Here is a 21,543-nt window from a genome sequence, read left to right on the forward strand (position 1 = left end):
CTGTCAGAGATCCCCAGTAGAGAGTAAGTTCCTGGAGGCTACGGATCTCATCTTCTAACTCTATTATATTTTCCCAAGGGCTTAATACAGTACTCAATAAATAATACTGATTGATTGAGAAGAGAGGGCATTTATGGGGCAGCCAGCTAGACTCACTGTATTTTCATACCTGGCCATATCAAGCTGGCAGCAATCAAGAGAAAGCAGAAGGGGCTACTCTGCTAAGAAATCTGTTTTTCTTCAGCTCTCCATTCCCCTCCAGGAGGAATTTGTTGCATTTCATAACCAAATCACAGGGCCAGAAAGAACTAAAAAAGGACTCACCCAGTTCACTCCATGACCTCTGACAAGAATTTACCTAAATTCCCCTATGCAAAACTAATTTTAAAGGCTTCGACTGAAGAGAACTCCCTTGACTGTCGATTCCAAAGACTGACATTTTTTTCCGTTTCAGCCGAATTCCTCCAAAAGCAGTTGGAGTGTCTTCATTTCATTCTCAGAGACGAACGGAACTGGTCATCTTCCTCCACGTAACGGAGGCTGCCTGCTGACTCTGGGTCAAAAAGAAGGTTGTCCGATGGGTCTGAAAAACACCAGGCCCTCGGAGAGCCTCGGGTAACCTAAAGATCACCATCTCACTCCGTTTTCCCCTGCAACTTCCAGGAAGAAGAAAAAATACTGACGGTTGGGGGAAGACAATGTTGGCAAGCTCTGGACCACTCCCTACCTGTCTTGGCGTTGATTCTGGTCTCAGTCACAACTAACCTTGACTCCTTATGCCTTTTTCTTACTGTTGGAGGGTAGCAGGAAGAGGAAACATGCCCCCAGGGCTATTCTCTGGGAGTCAGTGGAATGCAGGGAAAGCAGAATGGCTGATTTAGACCCTTTCATTCACTCAACTGTATTTATTGAGTGTGTTCAGAGCTCCGGACTAAGCGCTTGGGAGAGGCCCTCTAAGCCTGAGGCAGAATAGTGAGGGAGACAGTGGTAGGAGTGGATGGGAGTAGAGTAGGGAGTGTATGACAGATCAACAGCATTGGTAGTTCTGAAAGCTACTGTGTGGTCTTAAGGACTTGGGAAAATATGAAAGAAACACAAGACACAATCCCTATCCTGACAACATGGTGTCAGGTTGTGCTTCCGAGTCTAGGTGTCCGTGTGAAACGGCCGTGTGCGGACTTAGAGATGAGCCCAGTTCTACGGCTGAGAAGGATGCACATTCCTTAGGCTGAGCAAAACAATTTCTCCAAGGCCGTCTTGCCGCATTCAGTCTTTGGAAGATGCCAAAGCCTTAGGGTATTACGCGTCTCCCAAGTTGCCGTCGGCTATTCGAAACGATCTCAAAAACTTACCCCGAACATCTGCCGGAGATCAGGGTCCCGGAATCGGAAGGGAATGTTGGAGACGTGCAGCCGCTTAGGAGTGGACTTACTCTCCGTATTTTCGCTACTTTGCGTCTGCGACTGCTGTCCATCCGTCTGTGCCCCTCCTTCTGTCTGCTGAAAGGAAAAAAACCGAAGGTGGAGTGAGGAGAAGATACAATCACTCGCTCTGAGTCACAAGCACAGACTCAATGGCCTCTCCCTGGACAAATGAATACTCGACCACATGTCCCTTCGGTAAAGCTCCCCCTATGGGAGAGGCAACCTAAATGAAAAGCCGTAACGCTCTATTCCCCACTTCCTAGCCGTATCACCCGCAGAGAATGATATCCAAGAAATGGCAACCCTGGGGAAGATCAAGAAGTTTATTAAAATGCCTTGGCAGTAGAAGCTAATTTTTGCAATCGAAATGCCGGGACTATTTATACTACTTCTCCAATACCACCCTCTCCCCTCCTTGTTTTCACAGTAAGTTCGGATATCAATTTTTATTTTTTATTTTTTTGGTATTTGTTAAGTGCTTACTATGTGCCTGGCATGGCATAAACCACTGGGATAGACACCAACTAATCAGGCTGGATACACTCCGTGTCCCACATGGGGCTCACTATCTTAAACCCTATTTTACAGATGAGGAAACTGAAGGACAGAAAAGTGAAGTGACTTGTTCAAGGTCACAGAACAGACAAGCGATGGGGCTGAGATTTGAACTTCACCTCAAGGTCCTCTGACTACCGGGCCTGTGTCTTATCCAATAGGCTACACTGCTTCTCTGATGCACCAACTCGTTGCTCATCCTTTAGGATCACATAGTAAGTGTACCCCTCCCAGCCCGTAGCCTCGGACAGCGTGAAAGCGCTACTCAGAGTCAACTCTTTATGGATAAAAATCTACCAGCCTTCCCAGGCTCTCAAAAGATGCTTTCATCATCACTGGTAGTCGCCATTTCTGGAGGAGGGTGGGGTGGGGAAGGGGTGGAGGGAGCCAACCACATCAAAGGCATCTGAGTGGTCAAATTGCGATTAGGCAGACACCAGTACTTTAAGGGAGGCCCCTAGAGACTGCAAGCTTGTTGTGGGCAAGGAACGTGTCTACCAGATCTGTCTCCTGAGTGCTCAGGACAACGTACTGCACACAATAAGTGCTAAGTAAATACCACTGCTTAACTGAGACCCTGGTGAGCCTGGTCCTGGTAAAGTGACAGGAGTGAAAACCAGATGGCCCAGGGTCGAGAATTGGTGGAAGAAGGAAGTACTCCACAGACAATACAAGAACCGCCCCCACCTCCCGGTTCTTAGAATATATCAGACAGCCCAACAGTCTAACAAAAAACATTCTAGGATGAATTAGCCTATGAGTTTCAAATCTGATCTTGGGGCCTGCTGTCTTGTTCATTATCTCAGTGAAAATTTGATCTAGGATATTTTTTTAAAAATGCTATTTGTTAAGACCTTATTATGTGCCAGGCACTGTTCAAAGCGCTGGTTTTCAGAGTCCATACACGATGAAGAAGTCTTCTCTTGGCACCCATAGACCTGTGAACTCGATACCTGAGCTCAGAGAAATCATGAGCATCATTTTGAAACTGGGTTTGTAAAATGTAAACAACTGCCATGAATGCAAGTATACTGGATACTGGGTTCTCCCCATGAGCCAAACTAGGAGATGGCACAAATGTGCAGGATCTGTTTAGGATAAAAATAGCCTCAAGGGGAAGGACAGGGCAGTTCTACTGTGCAAACCTGTCAGATTTCCAATCATCAAATTGAGCACAGTGAAGCAGCTTGAACAGCTTGGCCGAGAAGAAAGAGCATGGGCATCAGAGAACTTGAGTTCTAATCCCAGCCCCGCCACATGTCTGCTGTGTGACCTTGGGCAAGTCACTTCATTTTCCTGGGCCTCGGTTCTCTCATCTGTAAAGTGGGGATTAAAACTGTGAGCCCCATATGGAGCATGGACTACGTCCACCCTGATTTGCTTATATCTACCCCAGTGCTCAATTCAGTGCCTGGCACATAGTAAGGGTTTAACAAATGCCATTTAAAAAACAAAACAAACAAACAAAAAAAAACAGAGCAAACATTCCATTCAGGCTGGAAACAACATAAAGTAAGCAAACTGCAATACACACCCATGTGCGATCAAATCGGCAGAAATCAACCTCAGCTACTTCCCATGCAAACCCTTTAAACGTCTATTAGCCACCTTAGATCCAATTACAAAGAAGCTTATTTTCACCAGGCCTAAATGCACCAGGAATAATTAATATATTTATCTGAATACAGTGTTATTCTGGGAATTAAAAAAAATAGATGGGCACAGTTAATGATTCTCGCCATACCATTTGAGATAGGAATTTACTGGAAAGAGTCACCTGAATTATCTGTTTCCAGGACAAACTTTTTCAATTAAAAAGCCAGACACCAAGGAGATTCAGGTACCACCACTACTAGGTATGTGTCTGCTGGGTGTAGGCCACATTACAAAAGCAACATGGCCTAGTGGATGGAGTATGGGCCTGGGAGTCCGAAGAGCAGGGTTCTAATCCTGGCTCTGCCACCAGCCTGCTGTGTGACCTTAGGCAAGTCACTTCTCTTCGCCTCAGTTACCTCATCTGCAAAATGGGGATTAAGACTGTGGGACACGCAGATTATGTTGAACCGATGATCTCGGATCTACCCCAGCATGTAGAGAAGCTCCTGGCCCATAATAAGCACTTAAGAAATACCATTTTTTTTAGATATCACTTTTCCAAAACCTTCAAGGTGGAAAGGGGTGTCAGAGAGCATGGGCCTGGGGGTCAGAAGGTCATGGGTTCTATTCCCAGCTCCACCATTTTGTCTGCTGTGTGACCTAGAGGAAGTCACTTCACTTCTCTGGACCTCAATTACCTCATCTGGAAAATGGAGATTGAGACTTTGAGACCCAGATGGGAGAGGGACTGTGTCTAACCCAATTTGCCTGTATCTACCCCAGCGCTTAGTACAGTGCCTGGCGCACAGTAAGCATTTAACAAATAGCACAATTATTATTATTTAGTCTTTTCATTTTCATTCTTATGTTCTAAGCCTCAAAAGAACTTCCATATCTGAAGGTTCTTATCTCAGACTGAGTGCCCATCCATGACACAACTGAATGTACTCTGGGGGCTCCCATTTTTTCCTCGTTCCAACAAGCTACCCTGATGCTGGGGAAAAAGGGGTGGCATCGAGGCTTAGGATTTTGGCCTATTTTCAAAGGAAACGGGCTATTGCGTCCCGCCGACTAGACTGAGGATCAAGAGACAGAGGTAGGGCAAAGGGATCACCTAAGGGTATAATGAGCAAGGTTATCGAACTATTCAATTTAATGCAATTAGATTAGTTTCACTGGATGGAAGAATGCCTTCTCCCTATCTCCTTTTCAATCTCACTGCAAGTTGACTGTAATAGCAACTCTAAAATCAGGGACAAGAAACTCAGCCAAACATACACGTTTTGGGTTTCGTTTCTTAAAATCTGGGGATATTAAAACTGTCCTAAGCAAAATGTCAGCCAACAGAAGCCTTGGCTTGGCAAATTTTCAGTTGTTAGTTACTCGGTAACACTACTGGCTAGAGAAAAACATCTTGAAGTCCTGTTTTTCCTTTTGTGGTCATTCTTTGACCTCATTTATTCACGAGGCAGGAGATGGATCAGAATAGGCTGGAGTATGTTCATCGGGAGTGTGTAATGAAGACTGACAGCAAAGAATTGCCCTTACCAAATTAGATGACTAAAGCCCAACTAGACAGACATCTAACCAAGCACAGCCTGACAAATGCCATTTTCTAGAGACCTCCATTTTTAGAGATTCAATTCTTGAACCCCCATCCATCCTGCTCCGCCTGCTTAATTTATCTGCTACGGTGTTTTTGACTGGTGCTAAAAACACACAAGTTAATAAAGAGGAGGTAAGAATCTCCTATCACGGGGCTGGAGATTAGCTTGCTAAATCATACAGGATGTCTAACCACCACATTCTCCCAACAGTTCGAGGACCACAAAGGACCCAGGGAAGAGTTTAGAGGTCCTTGCCAACCCTTCCTCCACCCTGATCAATATTTATTAAGCGCTTACTGTGTGCAGAACACCATACTAAGTGCTCAGGACAGTACGATATAACACGGTTGGTAGTCACATTTCTCTGCCCACAACAAGCTTACAGTCCCCACTATTAACTTTGGTGTGTTCTCTGTTGTTTCCTCTTGAAAAGGGTCTATGGCAAAACTGAGAAAAGGAAAATTTTAAGGCTGTAGTTCTCAAGATTTTACACCCTCCAACCTCATCTCCCACATCACCCCTCCAAGGAACAAGAAAGCTTGTCTCATAGCTGTGGCCAAAATAAGTCAACCGATTGGAGCCTTGTAGTTTCACTCTTTCTTGGCGTTGGCTCTGAAAGGCTGGGAATCATGGAAAACTGAGGAAAGTTGGAAGAGGTGGAGAAGGCGACCTCACTACATTCATCTCCTTTATCCCAAGTTCACTGCCACGATCATCAAACTGCTGTGTGGTAGTTACGGTCATGGAAATGGGATGGCTATGGAATCATGGAAAACAGAGAAAAGTTGGGAGAGAAGAAGGCCAGCTCACTACATCTATCTCCTCCCATCCACAGTTCACTGACATGATCAACCAAACAGCTGTGTGATGGTTACGGTCATGGAAATGGGAGGGCTATGGAATCATGGAAAACAGAGGAAAGTTGGAAGAGGAGGAGGAGGCCAGCTCACTACATCTATCTCCTCCCATCCACAGTTCACTTCCACGATCACCAAAGAAAGGAGCGACCTCTGGAGTCTGGGCCTCTCAACTCTCTGTCCAAGATACCCATAGGAACAGTGCCTGGCACATAGTAAGCGTTTAACAAATACCATTATAATAATGGGAAGGTGATTAACAACTGCATTATCATTCAGATTGCCCAAGAGTAGGCTTCACAGCCCAGACATGCCGATTAAATCAATTTCTAAAGCAGGTGGAAACTGAGAGGCCTAAGTAACGAGCCAGTAAGCCAGAAGCTTTCGCAACTGCCGAGATTATTGACCTTATAGATCTTCTAGAGTTGCTAGGAGCTGGGGCTCCTGGATTTGGTTGGGACAGGTAAGAGAGGGCCCATCCAGATAAAGGTGAGCCAAAGTGGGGGAGGGTGGCTGCAACAGGTGCAACAGGATGAGGAGATGAGGGCTGAAGGAAGTGTGATGAATAAATGTGACGATAAGGACAAGTTCAGGGAGAGTCTCCATTTCTAACCACTCTAGGTCTCTGATTGAGGGTAATGGGGAGGTGGGGAGTGGGGAGTCTTTTGGTAAGGGACTTTTTTATGGTATTTGTTGAGTGCTTACTATGTGCCAGGCACTGTACTAAGCAATGGGGTAGACACAAGTTAAGTAGTTTGGATACAGTCCCTGCCCCACATTAAGGCTCACAGTCTTAATCCACATTTTACAGATGAGGTAACAGGCACAGAGAAGTTAAGTGACTTGCTCGATTTTACAGATGAGGTAACTAAGGCACAGAGAAGTTAAATGACTTGCTCGAGGTCACACACACCAGAGGATATTCTGATAGTGATTACGAAATGTATTTTGGTGCCAGGACCAAGGGGTGTGAGGGCAAGCTAGCACTGTTTGGAGCTCTTACTGGAATGTTTAACACGTGGAAGCAAATGACTGCAAATGCCCTTAAGGAACCTGGGTTCTAATCCTGACTCTGCCACTGGCCTGCTGTGTGACCTTGGAAAATTACTTCACTTCTCAGGGCCTCAGTTTCCTTGTCTGTAAAAGCGGATTCAATAAGTGCTTAATACCACTATCATTGTTATTATTATGCATAGCCTTGACATTTACATACCATATTAGATTATGGAACTTCCGTTGTTTAAAGTGGTGGAGAATGCAAGCAGCCTGATTCTCTTTAACACTCAATGAGTGGTCAAAAGATGTGGACAGTTTAGAAGAGAGACCAAACACACCATAGCGATCACTTGGCTTCAAGTCTATAAATACGAAGTACATTCTGTTTCTCTAACTCTTCATCAAAACTGGAAATGCTTCAGATGCAAGTTGCAGACAATTAGAAATGTTTGGGAATCAAAGATCCAAAGTCATGTAGCCTCCCACAATTCGGATAAAATTTGGCTGGTTTATTAACAAAATATACAGATACTACCAAGTGTAAGCAAATGTTTGCATCTGTAGTCAGAAAGGGATTGGGGTTTTAAAATGCGTCAGAAGATGTTTGTTTTACTTTGATGCCACGAGGAGGGTGCAGACGGACAACCCATCTAGTATTTTATCTAAGACATTTAAAAATGACCATATTTGGTACTAATTGTACTTGTGCGTGTGTGTGTGAGAGAGGGGGCGGGGGGGGGAGAGAAACAATAGCGAGCACCACTTCAACATTTCCACAACGCCTAAGCACTTGGGTCCTCACCCCCAAATCCCTGCCCTCAGAGCCTTTAGATACCCATCTTTAAACTCTGTTGCCTCCCTCTACTTGTAATTAACCTAGTGCCTATGTCCCCCACTAGACTGTAAGTTTCTTGAAGGTAGAAATCATGTCTACTAACTCTATTGTATTCTACCAAGTGCCTGCACAGAGCACACACTCTATAAATCAGACAGAGAGAGAGAAAGATGGAATAGACCATTAATAGAAAGGAGCTCTGAGATGAGGAAAGGAGAAGCTGAGAGATATATGAGGGTTGTTCACACTATTAAGGGTCTCTCTTTCATGGATCCTTTTGCACGGTTTTGTAGATACCGGGTGTGGGGTGTTGTTTGCAATGAACACATACATACACCCGGGGGGGGGGAGGGGGGGAGTGCAGTGTCAAGTCTGTGCCTCAGTTTTCTCATCAGTAAAATAGGGAATAAGACTGTGAGCCCCATGTGGGACATGGGCTGTGCCCAACCCGATTGGTATGTGTCTAACTCAGTGCTTAGAACAGTCCCTGGCATATAGTAAGTGCTATGAGAAGCAGTGTGGCTTAGTGGATAGAGCAAGGGCCTGGGAGTCAGAAGGATCTGGGTTCTAATTTCAGCAACTCTATGTGTCTTTTTGGGCCAGTTGCTTCACTTCTCTGGGCCTCAGTTATCTCATCTGTAAAATGGCGATTAAGAGTGTATGCTCCATGGGGGACAGGGACTGCGTCCAACCTGGTTAACTTGAATCTACTCCAATGCTTAGAACAGTTCTTGGTACACAGTAGAGCACACAGTAGACTCTTAACAAGTACCATAATGATAATATATATAACATTATAATTAATATATTGTATATTGATTTATTATGATTATTATTCTTAACAAATACCACTAAAAATAAAAAAGTGGTGAGGCTGGGGTCAGGCACAGGGCATCTGCCATGGCAGGGCACCCCCTGGGTATCAGGACTACCAGTTCCTGCAGGCCACAGGGGCAACAACTATACAAACAAAGGAGCACTGCCGCCAAATGGAGATCTAGGGGCAATTTCTATCTGCCTTGAACTACACTGGTTTGTGATGCTCCAATTTGGGGTTCTACTCAGTTCAAACAGGGTCGACGACTAGATGACCAAACTGGAGATTTCCAGCCTCTTGCATGGTGGCCCCAAAGGGAAGTGGTGCCCAGGCAAGTTCAGGGAGCAGGGCAACCATACCTAGACTGAAAGCTTGTTATGGGCAGGGAACATGTCTGCTCATTTCTGTTATACTGCACTCTTCCAAGTACTCAAAACAGTGCTCTGAATACAGTAAGCCCTCAATAAATAGATTGACAGATTGATTGCTAACAAGGAAGGGACAGAATTGACCTTCAGAAGGTCCATGAGCTTTAATACTGAACTCTCTGCAGCTCCAAGTTTGGCCCCTTAAGTCCTCCCAAATCGCAGCTGATCAGGTGTGGTCTGGTTCAGGCTCCAGTCAGATTGGGCTCCAGGAGGTTCACCGGAGGCTTGCAGAGAACATGGGTTGTTGCAGATCAAGGGAGACTCGAGGAGGCTTACGCTTGGGCTTCTGGTAGTCCAGCTTTATGGGGGCTGGAGTTTATCCTTCCTTTTTCAACATAAAGCTGGATTCACTTTTTTTTTTAAATGCATTTATTAAGCATAGACTGTGTGCCAGGCACTGTACGAAACACTGGGGTAGATATACCTTAATCAAGTTAGACAGTGTCCATGTCCCATGTGGGGCTCACAGATTTAATCCCCGTTTTCCAGATGAGGTCACTGAGGCCCAGAGAAATGAACTGATTTGCTCAAGGTCACAGAGCAGCAAGTGGCAGAGCCAGGATTAGAACCCACGACCTCTGACTCCCAAGCCTGTGCTTTTTCCACTAAGCCACGCTACTACTCTGGAGGACTAGAACTCAGGTCCTCTGACTACCAGGGTCTTCTCACCCTGAAATAAGTGATACAGTACTTTACCTAAGGCTGTCTGTTAATCTACTTCCCAATTTAAAGAAAAAATACCTTTCCCTTTTAGGGGCAGTGCTCCATGCAATGAAAACAGGGAAACCTCCTGGGATTTCTGATAACACCCTGCTTGAAAGGATGTCTACAGATGTTATCAATTTTTAGTGCTTTAAAAAGCCATGCAAATTCGTTGGAAATTGGCTGTGTTAAGCTGGTACTCTGAATGGTTGTAGTTTTTAAGAAAGACTTCAATTTCCAGATGCACATCTTCTAGGGAATTCATCTGTGTCACTCCATCCATTCTGTAGCTATTGCTACGATTTTCCTAAGATGGCCGCAGGACTGCGAGTGGGGTACTGGTGGTACTGGCCCATGAAGCCATTTTGGGAGGGGGAGAAGGGAAGAGCGCCATGCCTATTTCCAGATCACACTGGAAGCACTAATGAGAAGCAGTGTGGCCTAGTGGATAGAGCATGGGCCTGGGCTCTAATCCTGGCTCTGCCACTTGCTTCTCTGTGACCTTCAGCAAATCACTTCATTTGTCTGGGTCTCAGTGACCTCATCTGGTCACTGAGGGGATTAAGACCGAGACTCCCTTGTGGGACAGGGACCGTGTCCAACCTAATTAGCTTATATCTATCCCGGCGCTTAGTAGAGTGCCTGGAATAGAGTAAGTGCTTCACAAACACAATTAAAAAAAAAAGGATGACCATGCCTTAAGGACTTCACATGAATTATCCTGGGACTAGAAAGTTCCTTTTTTAAAGTGGAGGAGCGGCACTGTGTCCAACCTGATTAGTTTGTATTTACCCCAGTGCTTAGTACAGTGTCTGGTACAAAATAAGCACTTAAATACTATTTTTAAAAAAAATCACCTCAGATGACCATAATTCTGATTTTACTTCAGAATCAGAATTATGGTCATCTGGGGTGCCACTTGACCTCAGCACCGTCAGCCACCTGCCCCGTCCATCCACAGCACTGGGCCCTCTGCTGTGGCTCTGAACGGCAGAACTCTGACAGCTGTGGCCCATGGGGTGGCCTGATGGCTTCTAAAGAAGGCTTGAGGCAAGATAGGAGTAGTGCCAGGCGGAAGCCGCTGACCCTGCCTTGTCCTTTGCCTCTGTCCTTCATCGAGGGTCAGTAGATTAAAAAACAGCAGACCAAAATCCAGTCTAAAAATCTTCGCTTTACACTGGGTGGATACTGTGAAGAACTCTTTCAAGTTTCAAAGGGAGACAAGGCGCTGCCCGAGATGCTCACTGCTTGGGTCTCATCCCCTCTGGAGGAACATGCGGTTTTCTGGTCAGAGAAGGGAAACGGAGGCTTTCCGCGGTTAGTCTGTCTGTCGCAACGCGAAAGAACTTGGCTATTCCAGAGATATGCCCCTCGTGACCGGGTACTGTTCTGACACGCCAAAAACAGTCTATTTCATTTTCTAGAGGCCAGGAAATTAATTTTCCCAGGGAGATGTCTGGATATGTTTTCTAAATGGGTCAATGTGAAGTGTCTAAAACTAAATCGGAGGCTTCAGCTTCTATAATGAGACGTGCAGTGAATCAATCTGACATCACATTGTGAAATACAAAGATGCCACCACATGTTATAAGTGAGTCTGTATCAGGGCCAAGAAAGTGTAAAATAATGTTATAGAAACTTATGCTCTAAATAAAAGGTAGACAGAAAAAAGTTCTTATCTCTTTAGAGATTACCTTTTTTTAGTTTCTCATCAAGGCTCAGCTTTACTGGAATCAACTCCATTGCTCGGGCTGAATAAAAGTCTCCAGATTTGATTTGGGAAGGTGGAAGGTGAAAACAAAACTAGCCTCATTTTTCTAATACCCTAGGAGACACTACAATGACTCCTCCCAGTAGTATGCTTTGTTTTAAACAATCAATGGCATGAATTCAATCAGTCAAATCAATAGTATTTACTGAGTGCTCACCGGGCATAGAGCACTTTACTAAGCTTGGGGGAGTACAACAGAATTAGCAGCCCATAACCATCTTACATTCGTTAGATCTAAAGTACATCTACAGAATTAAATCTACTACAGTCTACAGTATTGAGTGCCTCTGTGCAGAACATTTTACTGAGCACTTAGCAGAGGACACCAGAAACAGAAAGCCTAATGTCTGTCCTCAGAGATATTATAATATCAACAGGAGAGAGGTAAACAGACACAGATGATTTACAAAGACTTTGAGCAGAAGAAAAAGAATGAAGCAGAGAGAAATATGCATTTGACAAATACCACGATTATTATCATCAGTAGCAGGAATGATATTTAATAAGCGCTTATGGTGTGCAAAGCACTGTACATACACGCTGGGAGAGAATACACAGATGGTAATTAGCCACACTTCCCGTCCCTAGGGAGGTTTCCAATCTAAGAGTGTGAGTGGGGAAAGGCAACTGGACACAGACACATCATCAGTGATGAAAGATTAAAACATTCATTCACTCAACTGTATTTATTGAGCACTTACTGTGTGCAGAGCACTGTACTAATCGCTTAGGAAAATACCATACAACAATAAACAGTGACATTCCCTGCCCACAGCGAGCTCAGAGCTCGGGGGGAATAACACTGAGAAATACACAGAGTAAAAATGAAAAACAGAAGCGTGTTGTGGCTAGAGGCATTTTCTGACCCAAGTCTTAAATTTGGTGTAGGCCAAGAAGAGCTACCGCACGATATTAGGTTATATGCCCATCAAGAGCTACTTGGGCAGGGATTGTGTCTGCCAACTCTGTTAGACAGGCCTCTCCCAACCGCTTCGTACAGTGCTCTGCACACAGTAGGCGCTTGCTTAATACAGTGCCTGGAACAGAGTAACCGCTTAACAAATACCATTACTACGAATAAATACCACTGATTGACTAACCTAAAGGGTATGTCACCAGAGTCCCAACCCAATGCTTTCTACCTTCCATTATTGAAAAACAATGAATGACTAGCACATGTATATGTGTGCATTTCCACTGAACGAATGCCTGGATATGTGCGAACTGCATGATTTGCAATTACCCGAGCCCTAATGGCTATTCTGTTGCTGGTTTTCCCTCCGTCTCTGTACCTTGGGAACTAAAACCTCCCTAAAAGATCACCTTGGAAATCATTTTATCTTTCATTGGTATCAGAGGTCCAAACCATTGCAACTGAGCTCTGAGGTCATCGCCTTCCTATTCAGCCTCTTGAGGATAAATGCAATGTTACGCAAAGGAAAACAGCTAAGTGAAAGGCCAAAGGCAATCCCTGTTTTTGAGGAGCTCACAGTCTAATGGGGACAGGGTGGGGGAGGGAAACGGTGACACCAGACATAAAAATATGAGGAGCAATGCGGGCAAGTGGAGAGAGCATGAGCCAGGGAATCAATAGACCTGGCTTCTAAACCCAGCTCTGCCTCGTCTGCTGCGTGACCTTTGGCAAGTCATTTCACTTCTCTAGGCCTCAGTTTCCTCATCTGTAAAATGGGATTAAGACTGAGCGCCCTATTTGCGACAGGGATAGTGTCCAATCTGATTATCTCGTATCTACCCCAGCTCTCGGTACAGTGCCTGGTATATAGTAAGCGCTTAAAGACCATAAGAGGAGAACCGGCACACAAATCATGAAGATAGAAAGCTGGAATGTAAGTAGGAGCTACAACAGGCTGACACACGAATCCATGCAGTGAGCTGGGTTCTGAGACACTAGCAAACAAATGCAAAGGAGAGCTGTAGGGAGAGATGAGAAGCAGCCTGGCCTAGTGGATAGAGCACAGGCCTGGGACTCAGAGGGTTCTGGGTTCTAATTCTGCCTCCGCCACTTGTCTGTTGTGTGACCTTGGGGAAGTCACTTCACTTCTCTGGCCTCAGTGACCTAATCTGTAAAATGGGTATAGAGACTGTGAGCCTCATGTGGGACAGGGACTGTGTCCAACTCTATTTGCTTGTATCCACCCCAGCACTTAGTACAGTCCCTGGCACATACCACTTAACAAATAACAGTGCTTAACAAATACCACTATTATTATTATTATTATTCTTAATAATAAATACCATTAAAAAAAGGATGACAGAGAAAGGAAAGAGGAGTGCACATGAAGTAGCCGGGGACCAGGAAGCTCCTTTATTAAAGTGGACAACAGGGGAGAACATGAGAACTCCCTCAAGCCTAAAAGCGAGCCAAACCCACCCAAGCAATGGAGTGGGGAATGCATCATTGAATCAATTTTATTTCTTGAGCACTTACTGTGTGCGGAGCACTGTACTGAGCACTTGAGAGAGTACAACACTCCTCTTGGAGGAGAAGTGCCTTCAAAAAGGCTTTGAAAGCGGAGAGAGTGACTGTCTGTCGGATATGACGAGGGAGTTCCAGGACAGAGGCAGAAGATGGGCGAGGGGCTGGCAGTGAGATAGATGAGATCGAGGTACAGTGAGAAGGTCAGCACTAAAGAGGAGCCAAGTGTGCAGGCTGGGTTGTAGTAGGACAGTAACAAGGAGAGGTAGGAAGGGTCTTTAAAGCTGAAAGTAAGGAGTTTCTATTTGATGTGGAGGAGGATGGGCAACCACTGGAAGTTCTTGAAGACTGGGGAAACACGGCCTGAACGTTTTTGTAGAAAAATGACCTGAGTAGCAGAGTGAGGTATGAAATGGAATGGGGAGGACAGTAGGCTGGGAGGTCAGTGAAGAGGCTGATGGAGTAGTCAAGACAGGAAAGGATAGTATTTGGATTAAGGTGATAACGGCGAGGATGGAGGAGAGGGAGGATTTTAGCAAACATCATGACGGTCAAACTGACAGGCTTTAGTGATAGATTGAATATGTGGGTTGAATTAGAGAGGGGAGTCAAGGACAACGCCAAGGTTACGGGCTGACGACGTTCAGCAGAAATGGGCAGCTGATCTGGTGAGCTGGTATTTTTAAACATTCATTAAGCCACACCCACACCCACAGATAAAATCTCTCACCCGGGATCATCTTCTAGCCTGAAGGATTGGACATATGCACACACTTCTTATTTATTGAGCGCTTACTGAGAAGCAGCATGGCCTAGAGGCAAGAGCACAGGCTTGGGAGACAGAGGTTATGGGTTCTAATCCCAGCTCCGCCACTTGTCTGTTTTGTGACCTTTGTGACCAAGTCACTTCATTTCTCAGTGCCTCAATTACCTCATCTGTAAAATGAGGATTGAGACTGGGAGCCCCATGTGGGGCAAGGACTGTGTCTAACTTAACTACCTTGTAACTACCCCAGCATTTAGAACAGTGCTTGGCACATAGTAAGTGCTTAAAAAATACCATAATTATTATTATTACTGGGTGCAGAGCACTGTATTGAGAGCTTGAGAGTACAATACAATAAACCGATCCAATCCTTGCCTACAACAAGTTTACAGTCTTAAAGGGGAACCTATCAACTCTGTTATACTGTCCTCTCCCAACCAGAGGCCCTGTCCCATCAGCTGAACGAGCAGAGCAGTAGCAGCAGGAGCCGGGGTCGGCTTCCCTTATTCATTCATTTATTCAATCGCATTTATTGAGCGCTTACTGTGTGCAGAGCACTAAGCGCTTGGGAGAGTATAACAGAACAATAAAGAGACATATTCCCTGCCCACAGTGAGCTTCCAATCTCCCACAGCACTCCCTTCATTTATTCATTCATTCACTCGTGTTTACTGAACGCTTAATACGCATGTATTTATTGAGCATTGTACTAAGCCTTCTCCCCCTCCCCATGGATTGTTCCCCGGACCCCATCTGGAGCACCGCCAAGTGACTGTTTCTTAGCACACAAGCCAGTGTGCGGCATCTCGGCTCCAGCGTGCACACGCACCCGAAGCCGACAATCATTCATACCAGTCCAGGTCCGCCAACTCCTATTCACTGAGCGGCGCCTTTTCCTGACTGCTCAATCACACACTCAATCCCTTTGGCCCCTCCTACCTCACCTCAATACACTCCTGCTACACCCAGCCCACACACATCGCTCCTCTAATGCTAACCTTCAAACTGTACCTCGATCTCATCTATGTCACCGCTGACCTCTTGCCCATATCCCTGTCTACAATCTGGAACGCCCTTCCTCCTCAGACATTTACTGTCCCCAGCTTCAAAGCCTTATTGAAGGCACGTCTCCTCCAAGAGGTCTTCTCTGATTAAACCCTCCTTTCCCCTTCTCCCACTCCCTTCTGCACTGCCCTAAATTTCTCCCTTTATTCATCTCCCCTCCCAGCCCCACAGCACTTAGGCACATACCTATAATTTATTTATTTATATTAATGTTTGTCTCCCCTTCTAGACTGTAAGCTTACTGTGGGCAGGGAATGTGTCTGCTATTTTGTTTTATTGTACTCTCCCAAGTGCTCAGCACCCGGTAAGCCTTCAATAAATACTATTGACTGAATGACCGCTCAGCCTTACTTCTACCTCATTAGCAGATAGGTCCTTCCTTTTTCCAGGATCTTGAAATGACCTTCCATACCTTCGCACACTCCAAATACAAGGGACACATGACATGCTAAAACTTTATACTACACTCTACTTGGGTCTATCTTTTACAGACGGTAACTAAGCAAACTGTCCCACGGCAGACGAAATGGACATGAGTCCATTTAGACATAAATCCCTAAGTAAGAGAAGAACTGTGGCCTAGTGAAAAGAGCATGGGTCTGGGGGTCTGGACACCTGGGTTCTGATCCTGGCTCTGCTGCTTGCTTGCTACGTGACTGTGGATAAGACACTTAACTTCACTGTACCTCAATTTCCTCATGAATTAAATCTTCTCCCTCCCTCTCAGACTTCAAGTTTCCAAGAGGGACAAGGATTTATGTCTGATCTGACTGTAGTGCTTAAGTATAGTGCTTGGCCCCTAGTGCTTAACTGTGACCACATTTATCTTTATTATGATTTCATAAATGAAGAAGCTCTAACACAATACATATAGAATGGGTCAGAAAACTTTCCAAAAAGTGTTTTGTAACCCTTGAGGGTTCAACGGCCTTTTTCTGTCAAATGTACAGTGGATTTTGATTTTGTAAGAGGAGCACTATGATTTATATTTGCAAAACACCTTGAAGACACAGACTCAGTGTAATGAAAGTTACTGAAATCAGGCTTACAATAAGAAACAAATCTAGCACCAAAAGCTGGAAAAGATTTTTCTTCAGGATTTCATCTTGACCTAGTACTAGATCATGGGGCTCACAATGAAGTAGGAGGGAGTACAGATATCGAATGTCCATGCTGCAGATGAAGGAACTGAGGCCCTGAGAAGTGAAGTGACTTACCCAAGGTCATAAAGCAGACAAGTGGCGGAGCTGGGATTGGAACCCACGACCTGACTCCCCAGCCCATGTTCCTTCCACTAAGCCATGCTGTTTCTCTTCGCTAAAGGGAACTCAGGCATATAGAAATTAAGTGACTTGCCCAAGGTCACATGGTAGGCAAGTGGCGGAGTCGAAATCAGAACTCAGGTCCTCTGACCAACTCTGAAGGCCAGAGTGGTCAGATCCACAGCACCCTGGCAATTACATAACTGAAAAATCTTTCAATGATTCTTTACAGTGAGCCTTCTCGCTCCTTATTATCCCCTTCTCAAAACTAGACTTGATTCCTAATTTCCTCCTCTGAGACAATCGCAACGCTCAGCCCCTAGAACATTCCCGGGCACACGACTGGCCTGGGAGCCTGGCGCTATTAGTTTCCTCAGGAACCCTTGTGGGTTGATAAAGTACAGATCCCCTGGCTGCGGTGTGGCGGAGGCCACTCCTAATATGGAAGTGGAACCAGGGATTTGGCAGTGGTTTGTGTCAACAGTCAGAGTTTACATTACTCATTGTCCTTAGAAACATACACACACACACTGGTGTATGGAGGAAGACGGGAACAACAAAGCCCACCAAAGAATCTGGGGGAAACAAATAATTATTTGACACACCACATGGGGCTCTAGCATTCCAGTTCAAATCCTTGTTCCTGGACGCTAAGCTGCAGTTACTGCCCAGGTTGCTCTGTGGCTTGGAAGTGACTTGAAAGGTTTTTTATTTTTTTTATTGTATATGTTACAAATTTACTAAGTGCCTTTGGAAGGCCAAATAACTCGACTTAGATTAGCATATTTTGGGCACATAATCAGGAGGACAAATTCTCTGGAGAAGACACTAATGCTAGGAAAAGTCTAGAGAAAACATGGAAGAGGCAGACCGATAATTATATGGATAGAGACCATAACTACGATAATGGAAGAACCGTTAGAGAGGTTGCAGATTATGGCAGAGGACGGGACTATGTGGAGAAAGTACAACCGAGGAGTCACTATGATTTGGAAATGACTCGATGGCATATAATAATAATAATGTGCCAAACACTACTCTAAGCACTAGGGTAGGTACAAACTAATTAGATGGGACATAGTCCTTGTCCCACATGGGGCCCACAGTCTAATTAGGAAGGAGGACAGGTATCCCCATTTTACAGTTGAGGAAACTGAGGCCCAGAGAAGTGAAGTGATTTGCACAAGGTCACACACCAGACAAGTGGTCAAGGTGGGATTAATACCCAGGTCCTTCTGAATCCTAGGCCCATGCTCTTTCCATTTCTCCTTTTTGGGGTGGTAATCAGACTGGGAGCCCCATGGAGGACAGGGAATGTATCCAGCCTGATTAACTTGTATCTACCCAAGAGCTTAGAACAGCGCTCAATCAATCGATTTACTGAGCTTTTACTGTGTGTGCAGAACTATTGGAAGGTTTGAACGAGCTTACAGTCTAGAGGAGCAGACTATATAATAATTATGGTATTTGTTAAGCGCTTACGAAGTGCCGAGCACTGTTCTAAGCACTGGACTTATATAAATAAGTGACGGATAAGTACATAAATACTGTGGGGCTGAAGGAGGGAAGAATAAAGGGTGCAAATCCCAAGTGCAAGGGCGAAGCCGAAGGAAGAAGAAATGAGGGCTTGGTTAGAGAAGGCCTCTTGGAGAGGATGTACTTCCACTAAACAATATGGCCTAGTGGAAACAGCACAGATCTGGGAGTCAGAAGGTCATGGGTTCTAATCCCAGCTTCTCCACTTGTCTGCTGTGTGACCTTGAGCAAGTCACTTAACTTCTCTGTGCCTCAGGTCCCTCAACTATAAAATGGGGATTAGGAGTGAGCAATATTTGGGACAGGGACTCTGTCCAACCCAATTATCTTGTATCTACCCCCAGTGCTTATGTGCTTGGCACAGAGTAAGGACTTAACAAATGTAATAATAATAAGGCTTTGAAGGTGGGGAGAGTGACCATCAGCCAGATACAAAGAAAGACACAAAGTGAGCTTAACACAGAATGAGCGCTTAACAAATACCATTAGAAAAAAATTGGTTTGGATTAGTTCAACAACCCATCTTTGCTAGTCTCGAAACCAAAAATGCAAATCTCTAGATCCGCCCGTCAAACAAGATTCAATACCATTTGAAGCGTCATTTATGTACATAGTCCAAAACTCTCCAATTTCCCCTATCTATAATTTATTTTCATGACTGCCTCTCCCTCTAGAATGTAAGCTCCTTATGGGAAGGGATCTAGATTGTCAACTCGTTGTGGGGAGGGAACTTGACTCTAGTCTGCCAACTCTGCTCTACTGTACCCTTCCAAACACTTGGTACTGTGCTCTATATACAGTGAGCGCTCAATAAATATGATGCATTCATTTATTAAACTGTATTTATTGAGTACTTACTGTGTGCACAGCACTGTACTAAACACTTGGAAAGTACTATTCAGCAATAACTAGAGATAATCCCTGCCCACAATGGGTTCACAGTCTAGAAGTGGGGAGAGAGGCATCAAAACAAGTAAACAGGCATCAATAGCATCAATATAAAGAGAATTATAGATATATACACATCATTAATATAAATAATAAAATTATAAATATGTACATATATACACAGTGTCATGGAGGGGTAGAGCAAAGGGGACGAGGTGGGGCGATGGGGAGGGGGAGGAAAGGAAAAGGGGGGCTTAGTCTGGGAAGGCCTCCTGGAGAAGGTGAGCCTTCTGTTGGGCTTTGATTGTGCCTACCGGCTCTACTATTCTATTTTCCCAAGCACTCCGTCCAGCGCTCTCTGCACAGCATAAACGCTCAGTATATTTCACTGACTGACTTATGGGCTTTGGTTAGGGTTGACCAATGGGATGAGACCCCAGCATTAGTACTTTTGAAGAAAGAAAAGGATTCCTGAAAGGCAGGTCCCAAAATAATAGGAAAATCACAAGCATTAGTAGATTAACTCCACTCCCGTGTACCCAAAGCTGTCACCATAAGGCTCTTTATTAGGAAGTTAAATCTTAACAAGGGGCTTAAAGGCTAGATAAAGCTTTCCTTGGGATAATCTGCCAGTGTGTGGCCTATACTACGGGAAAGGCAATAAGCAAAAGAAAACAAGAAAGAACTCTGTTCTTAGAACTGGCCCTGTCTTCGATAATCAAATAATCACCAAGGGATGTCTTCATCTCTGATCTTTTACCCGCTGCCTCCCTCCCCCATCCCCGTCCCCCACAATCTCCACCTCCATTAAGTCTCTAAAAAGGAGTGGGCAATGATTTGGGTCGGAGAGGCGCTTAATGAGATTTAGTGAGCTGTTGAGGCTGCACACATCAAACATTTAGTGTTCACAACACACCTATCAATAAAACTGTTATGGCATTTATTGTATAAAGCATCCTTCATTCCATTTCCTCACAAATTTACAACACTCATAAACATGATTCAGATATTCTCACGTGCGATACAATAGAATCTCTCTCCTCTTGCGGGTCACAGTGGAGGGCCAGATAAAAATCAACTGGCAGGCAAAATGCTGACTGTGGGCAGATTTGTCATAGGCAATTTCATTTGCTTCTAAATGTGAGATACATCCCCAGTTTTGGGTTTTTTAAACGGTATCTGCTAAGTGCTTAATACGTGTCCGGCACTGTACTAAGTGGAGGGATAGGTAAAAGCTCATCAGGTTGGACACGGTCCCTGTCCCACAGGGGCTCATGCTCTTAATCCCCATTTTACCGATGAGGTAACTGAGGCAGAGAAGTGACATGACTTGCCCAAGGTCACACAATAGACAAGTGGAGAACCCGGAACTAAAACCCAGTCCTTCTGACTCTCCGGCCCGTGCTCTATCTACTAGCGACACTACTTCTCCAGTTATTATTACCTGATGACAATGTACACATCTGGAATTCATTTATTTACTTTAATATGTTTTCCCTCTAAACTATGAGCTCCATTTGGGCAGGGAACGTATCTTCCAATTCTACCGCATTGTCCTCTCCCAAGCGTTTAGTATGGTGCTGTGAACATAGCTTTCAATAAATACCACTGCTTGACTGATAATTCTCTTAGTCAATCAATGCCCAGAAAAATCATTCGCTCCATTCGAGACCAGAACCCAGTCCATTTTTTTGTCCAAATTGCTGATGCAGAAAATGTGTTCAGATTTCTTTTTTTTACATTTTTTTAATGGCATGCATTAAACACTGACTTTGTATCAAGTGCTGTACTAAGTCCTGGGGTAGTTACAAGGTAATGGGGTTGGACACAGTTGCTCTCCCACACAGTGTTCACGGTCTTAATCCCCACTTTCTCGATGAGGTAACTGAGGCCCAGAGAAGTGAAGTGACTTGACCAAGGTCTCACAGCAGATGAGTGGCAGAGTCGAAATTACAACCCAAGTCCTCTGACTCCCAGGCCCTTCCCTCTAGGCAAGCTGTT

General features: G+C 44.8%; 1 protein-coding gene across 13 annotated transcripts in view; it reads right to left on the reverse strand.

Moving 5' to 3' along the window:
* Positions 1-21,543, reverse strand: part of RBFOX2 (RNA binding fox-1 homolog 2) — a 246,547-nt gene that overhangs the window by 50,569 nt on the left and 174,435 nt on the right. For 9 of the 13 annotated variants that reach the window (XM_029079218.1, XM_029079217.2, XM_029079215.2 and 6 more), the window contains one exon: positions 1,353-1,499. In XM_029079218.1, the coding sequence (XP_028935051.1) occupies positions 1,353-1,499 (147 nt within the window). The remainder of the gene's footprint in view (positions 1-1,352; positions 1,500-21,543) is intronic. The other 4 variants (XM_039914063.1, XM_039914062.1, XM_039914056.1 and 1 more) reach the window with 1 other exon arrangement.

The sequence above is a fragment of the Ornithorhynchus anatinus genome, chromosome 14, assembly GCF_004115215.2.
Source record: "Ornithorhynchus anatinus isolate Pmale09 chromosome 14, mOrnAna1.pri.v4, whole genome shotgun sequence".
NCBI lineage: Eukaryota > Metazoa > Chordata > Mammalia > Monotremata > Ornithorhynchidae > Ornithorhynchus > Ornithorhynchus anatinus.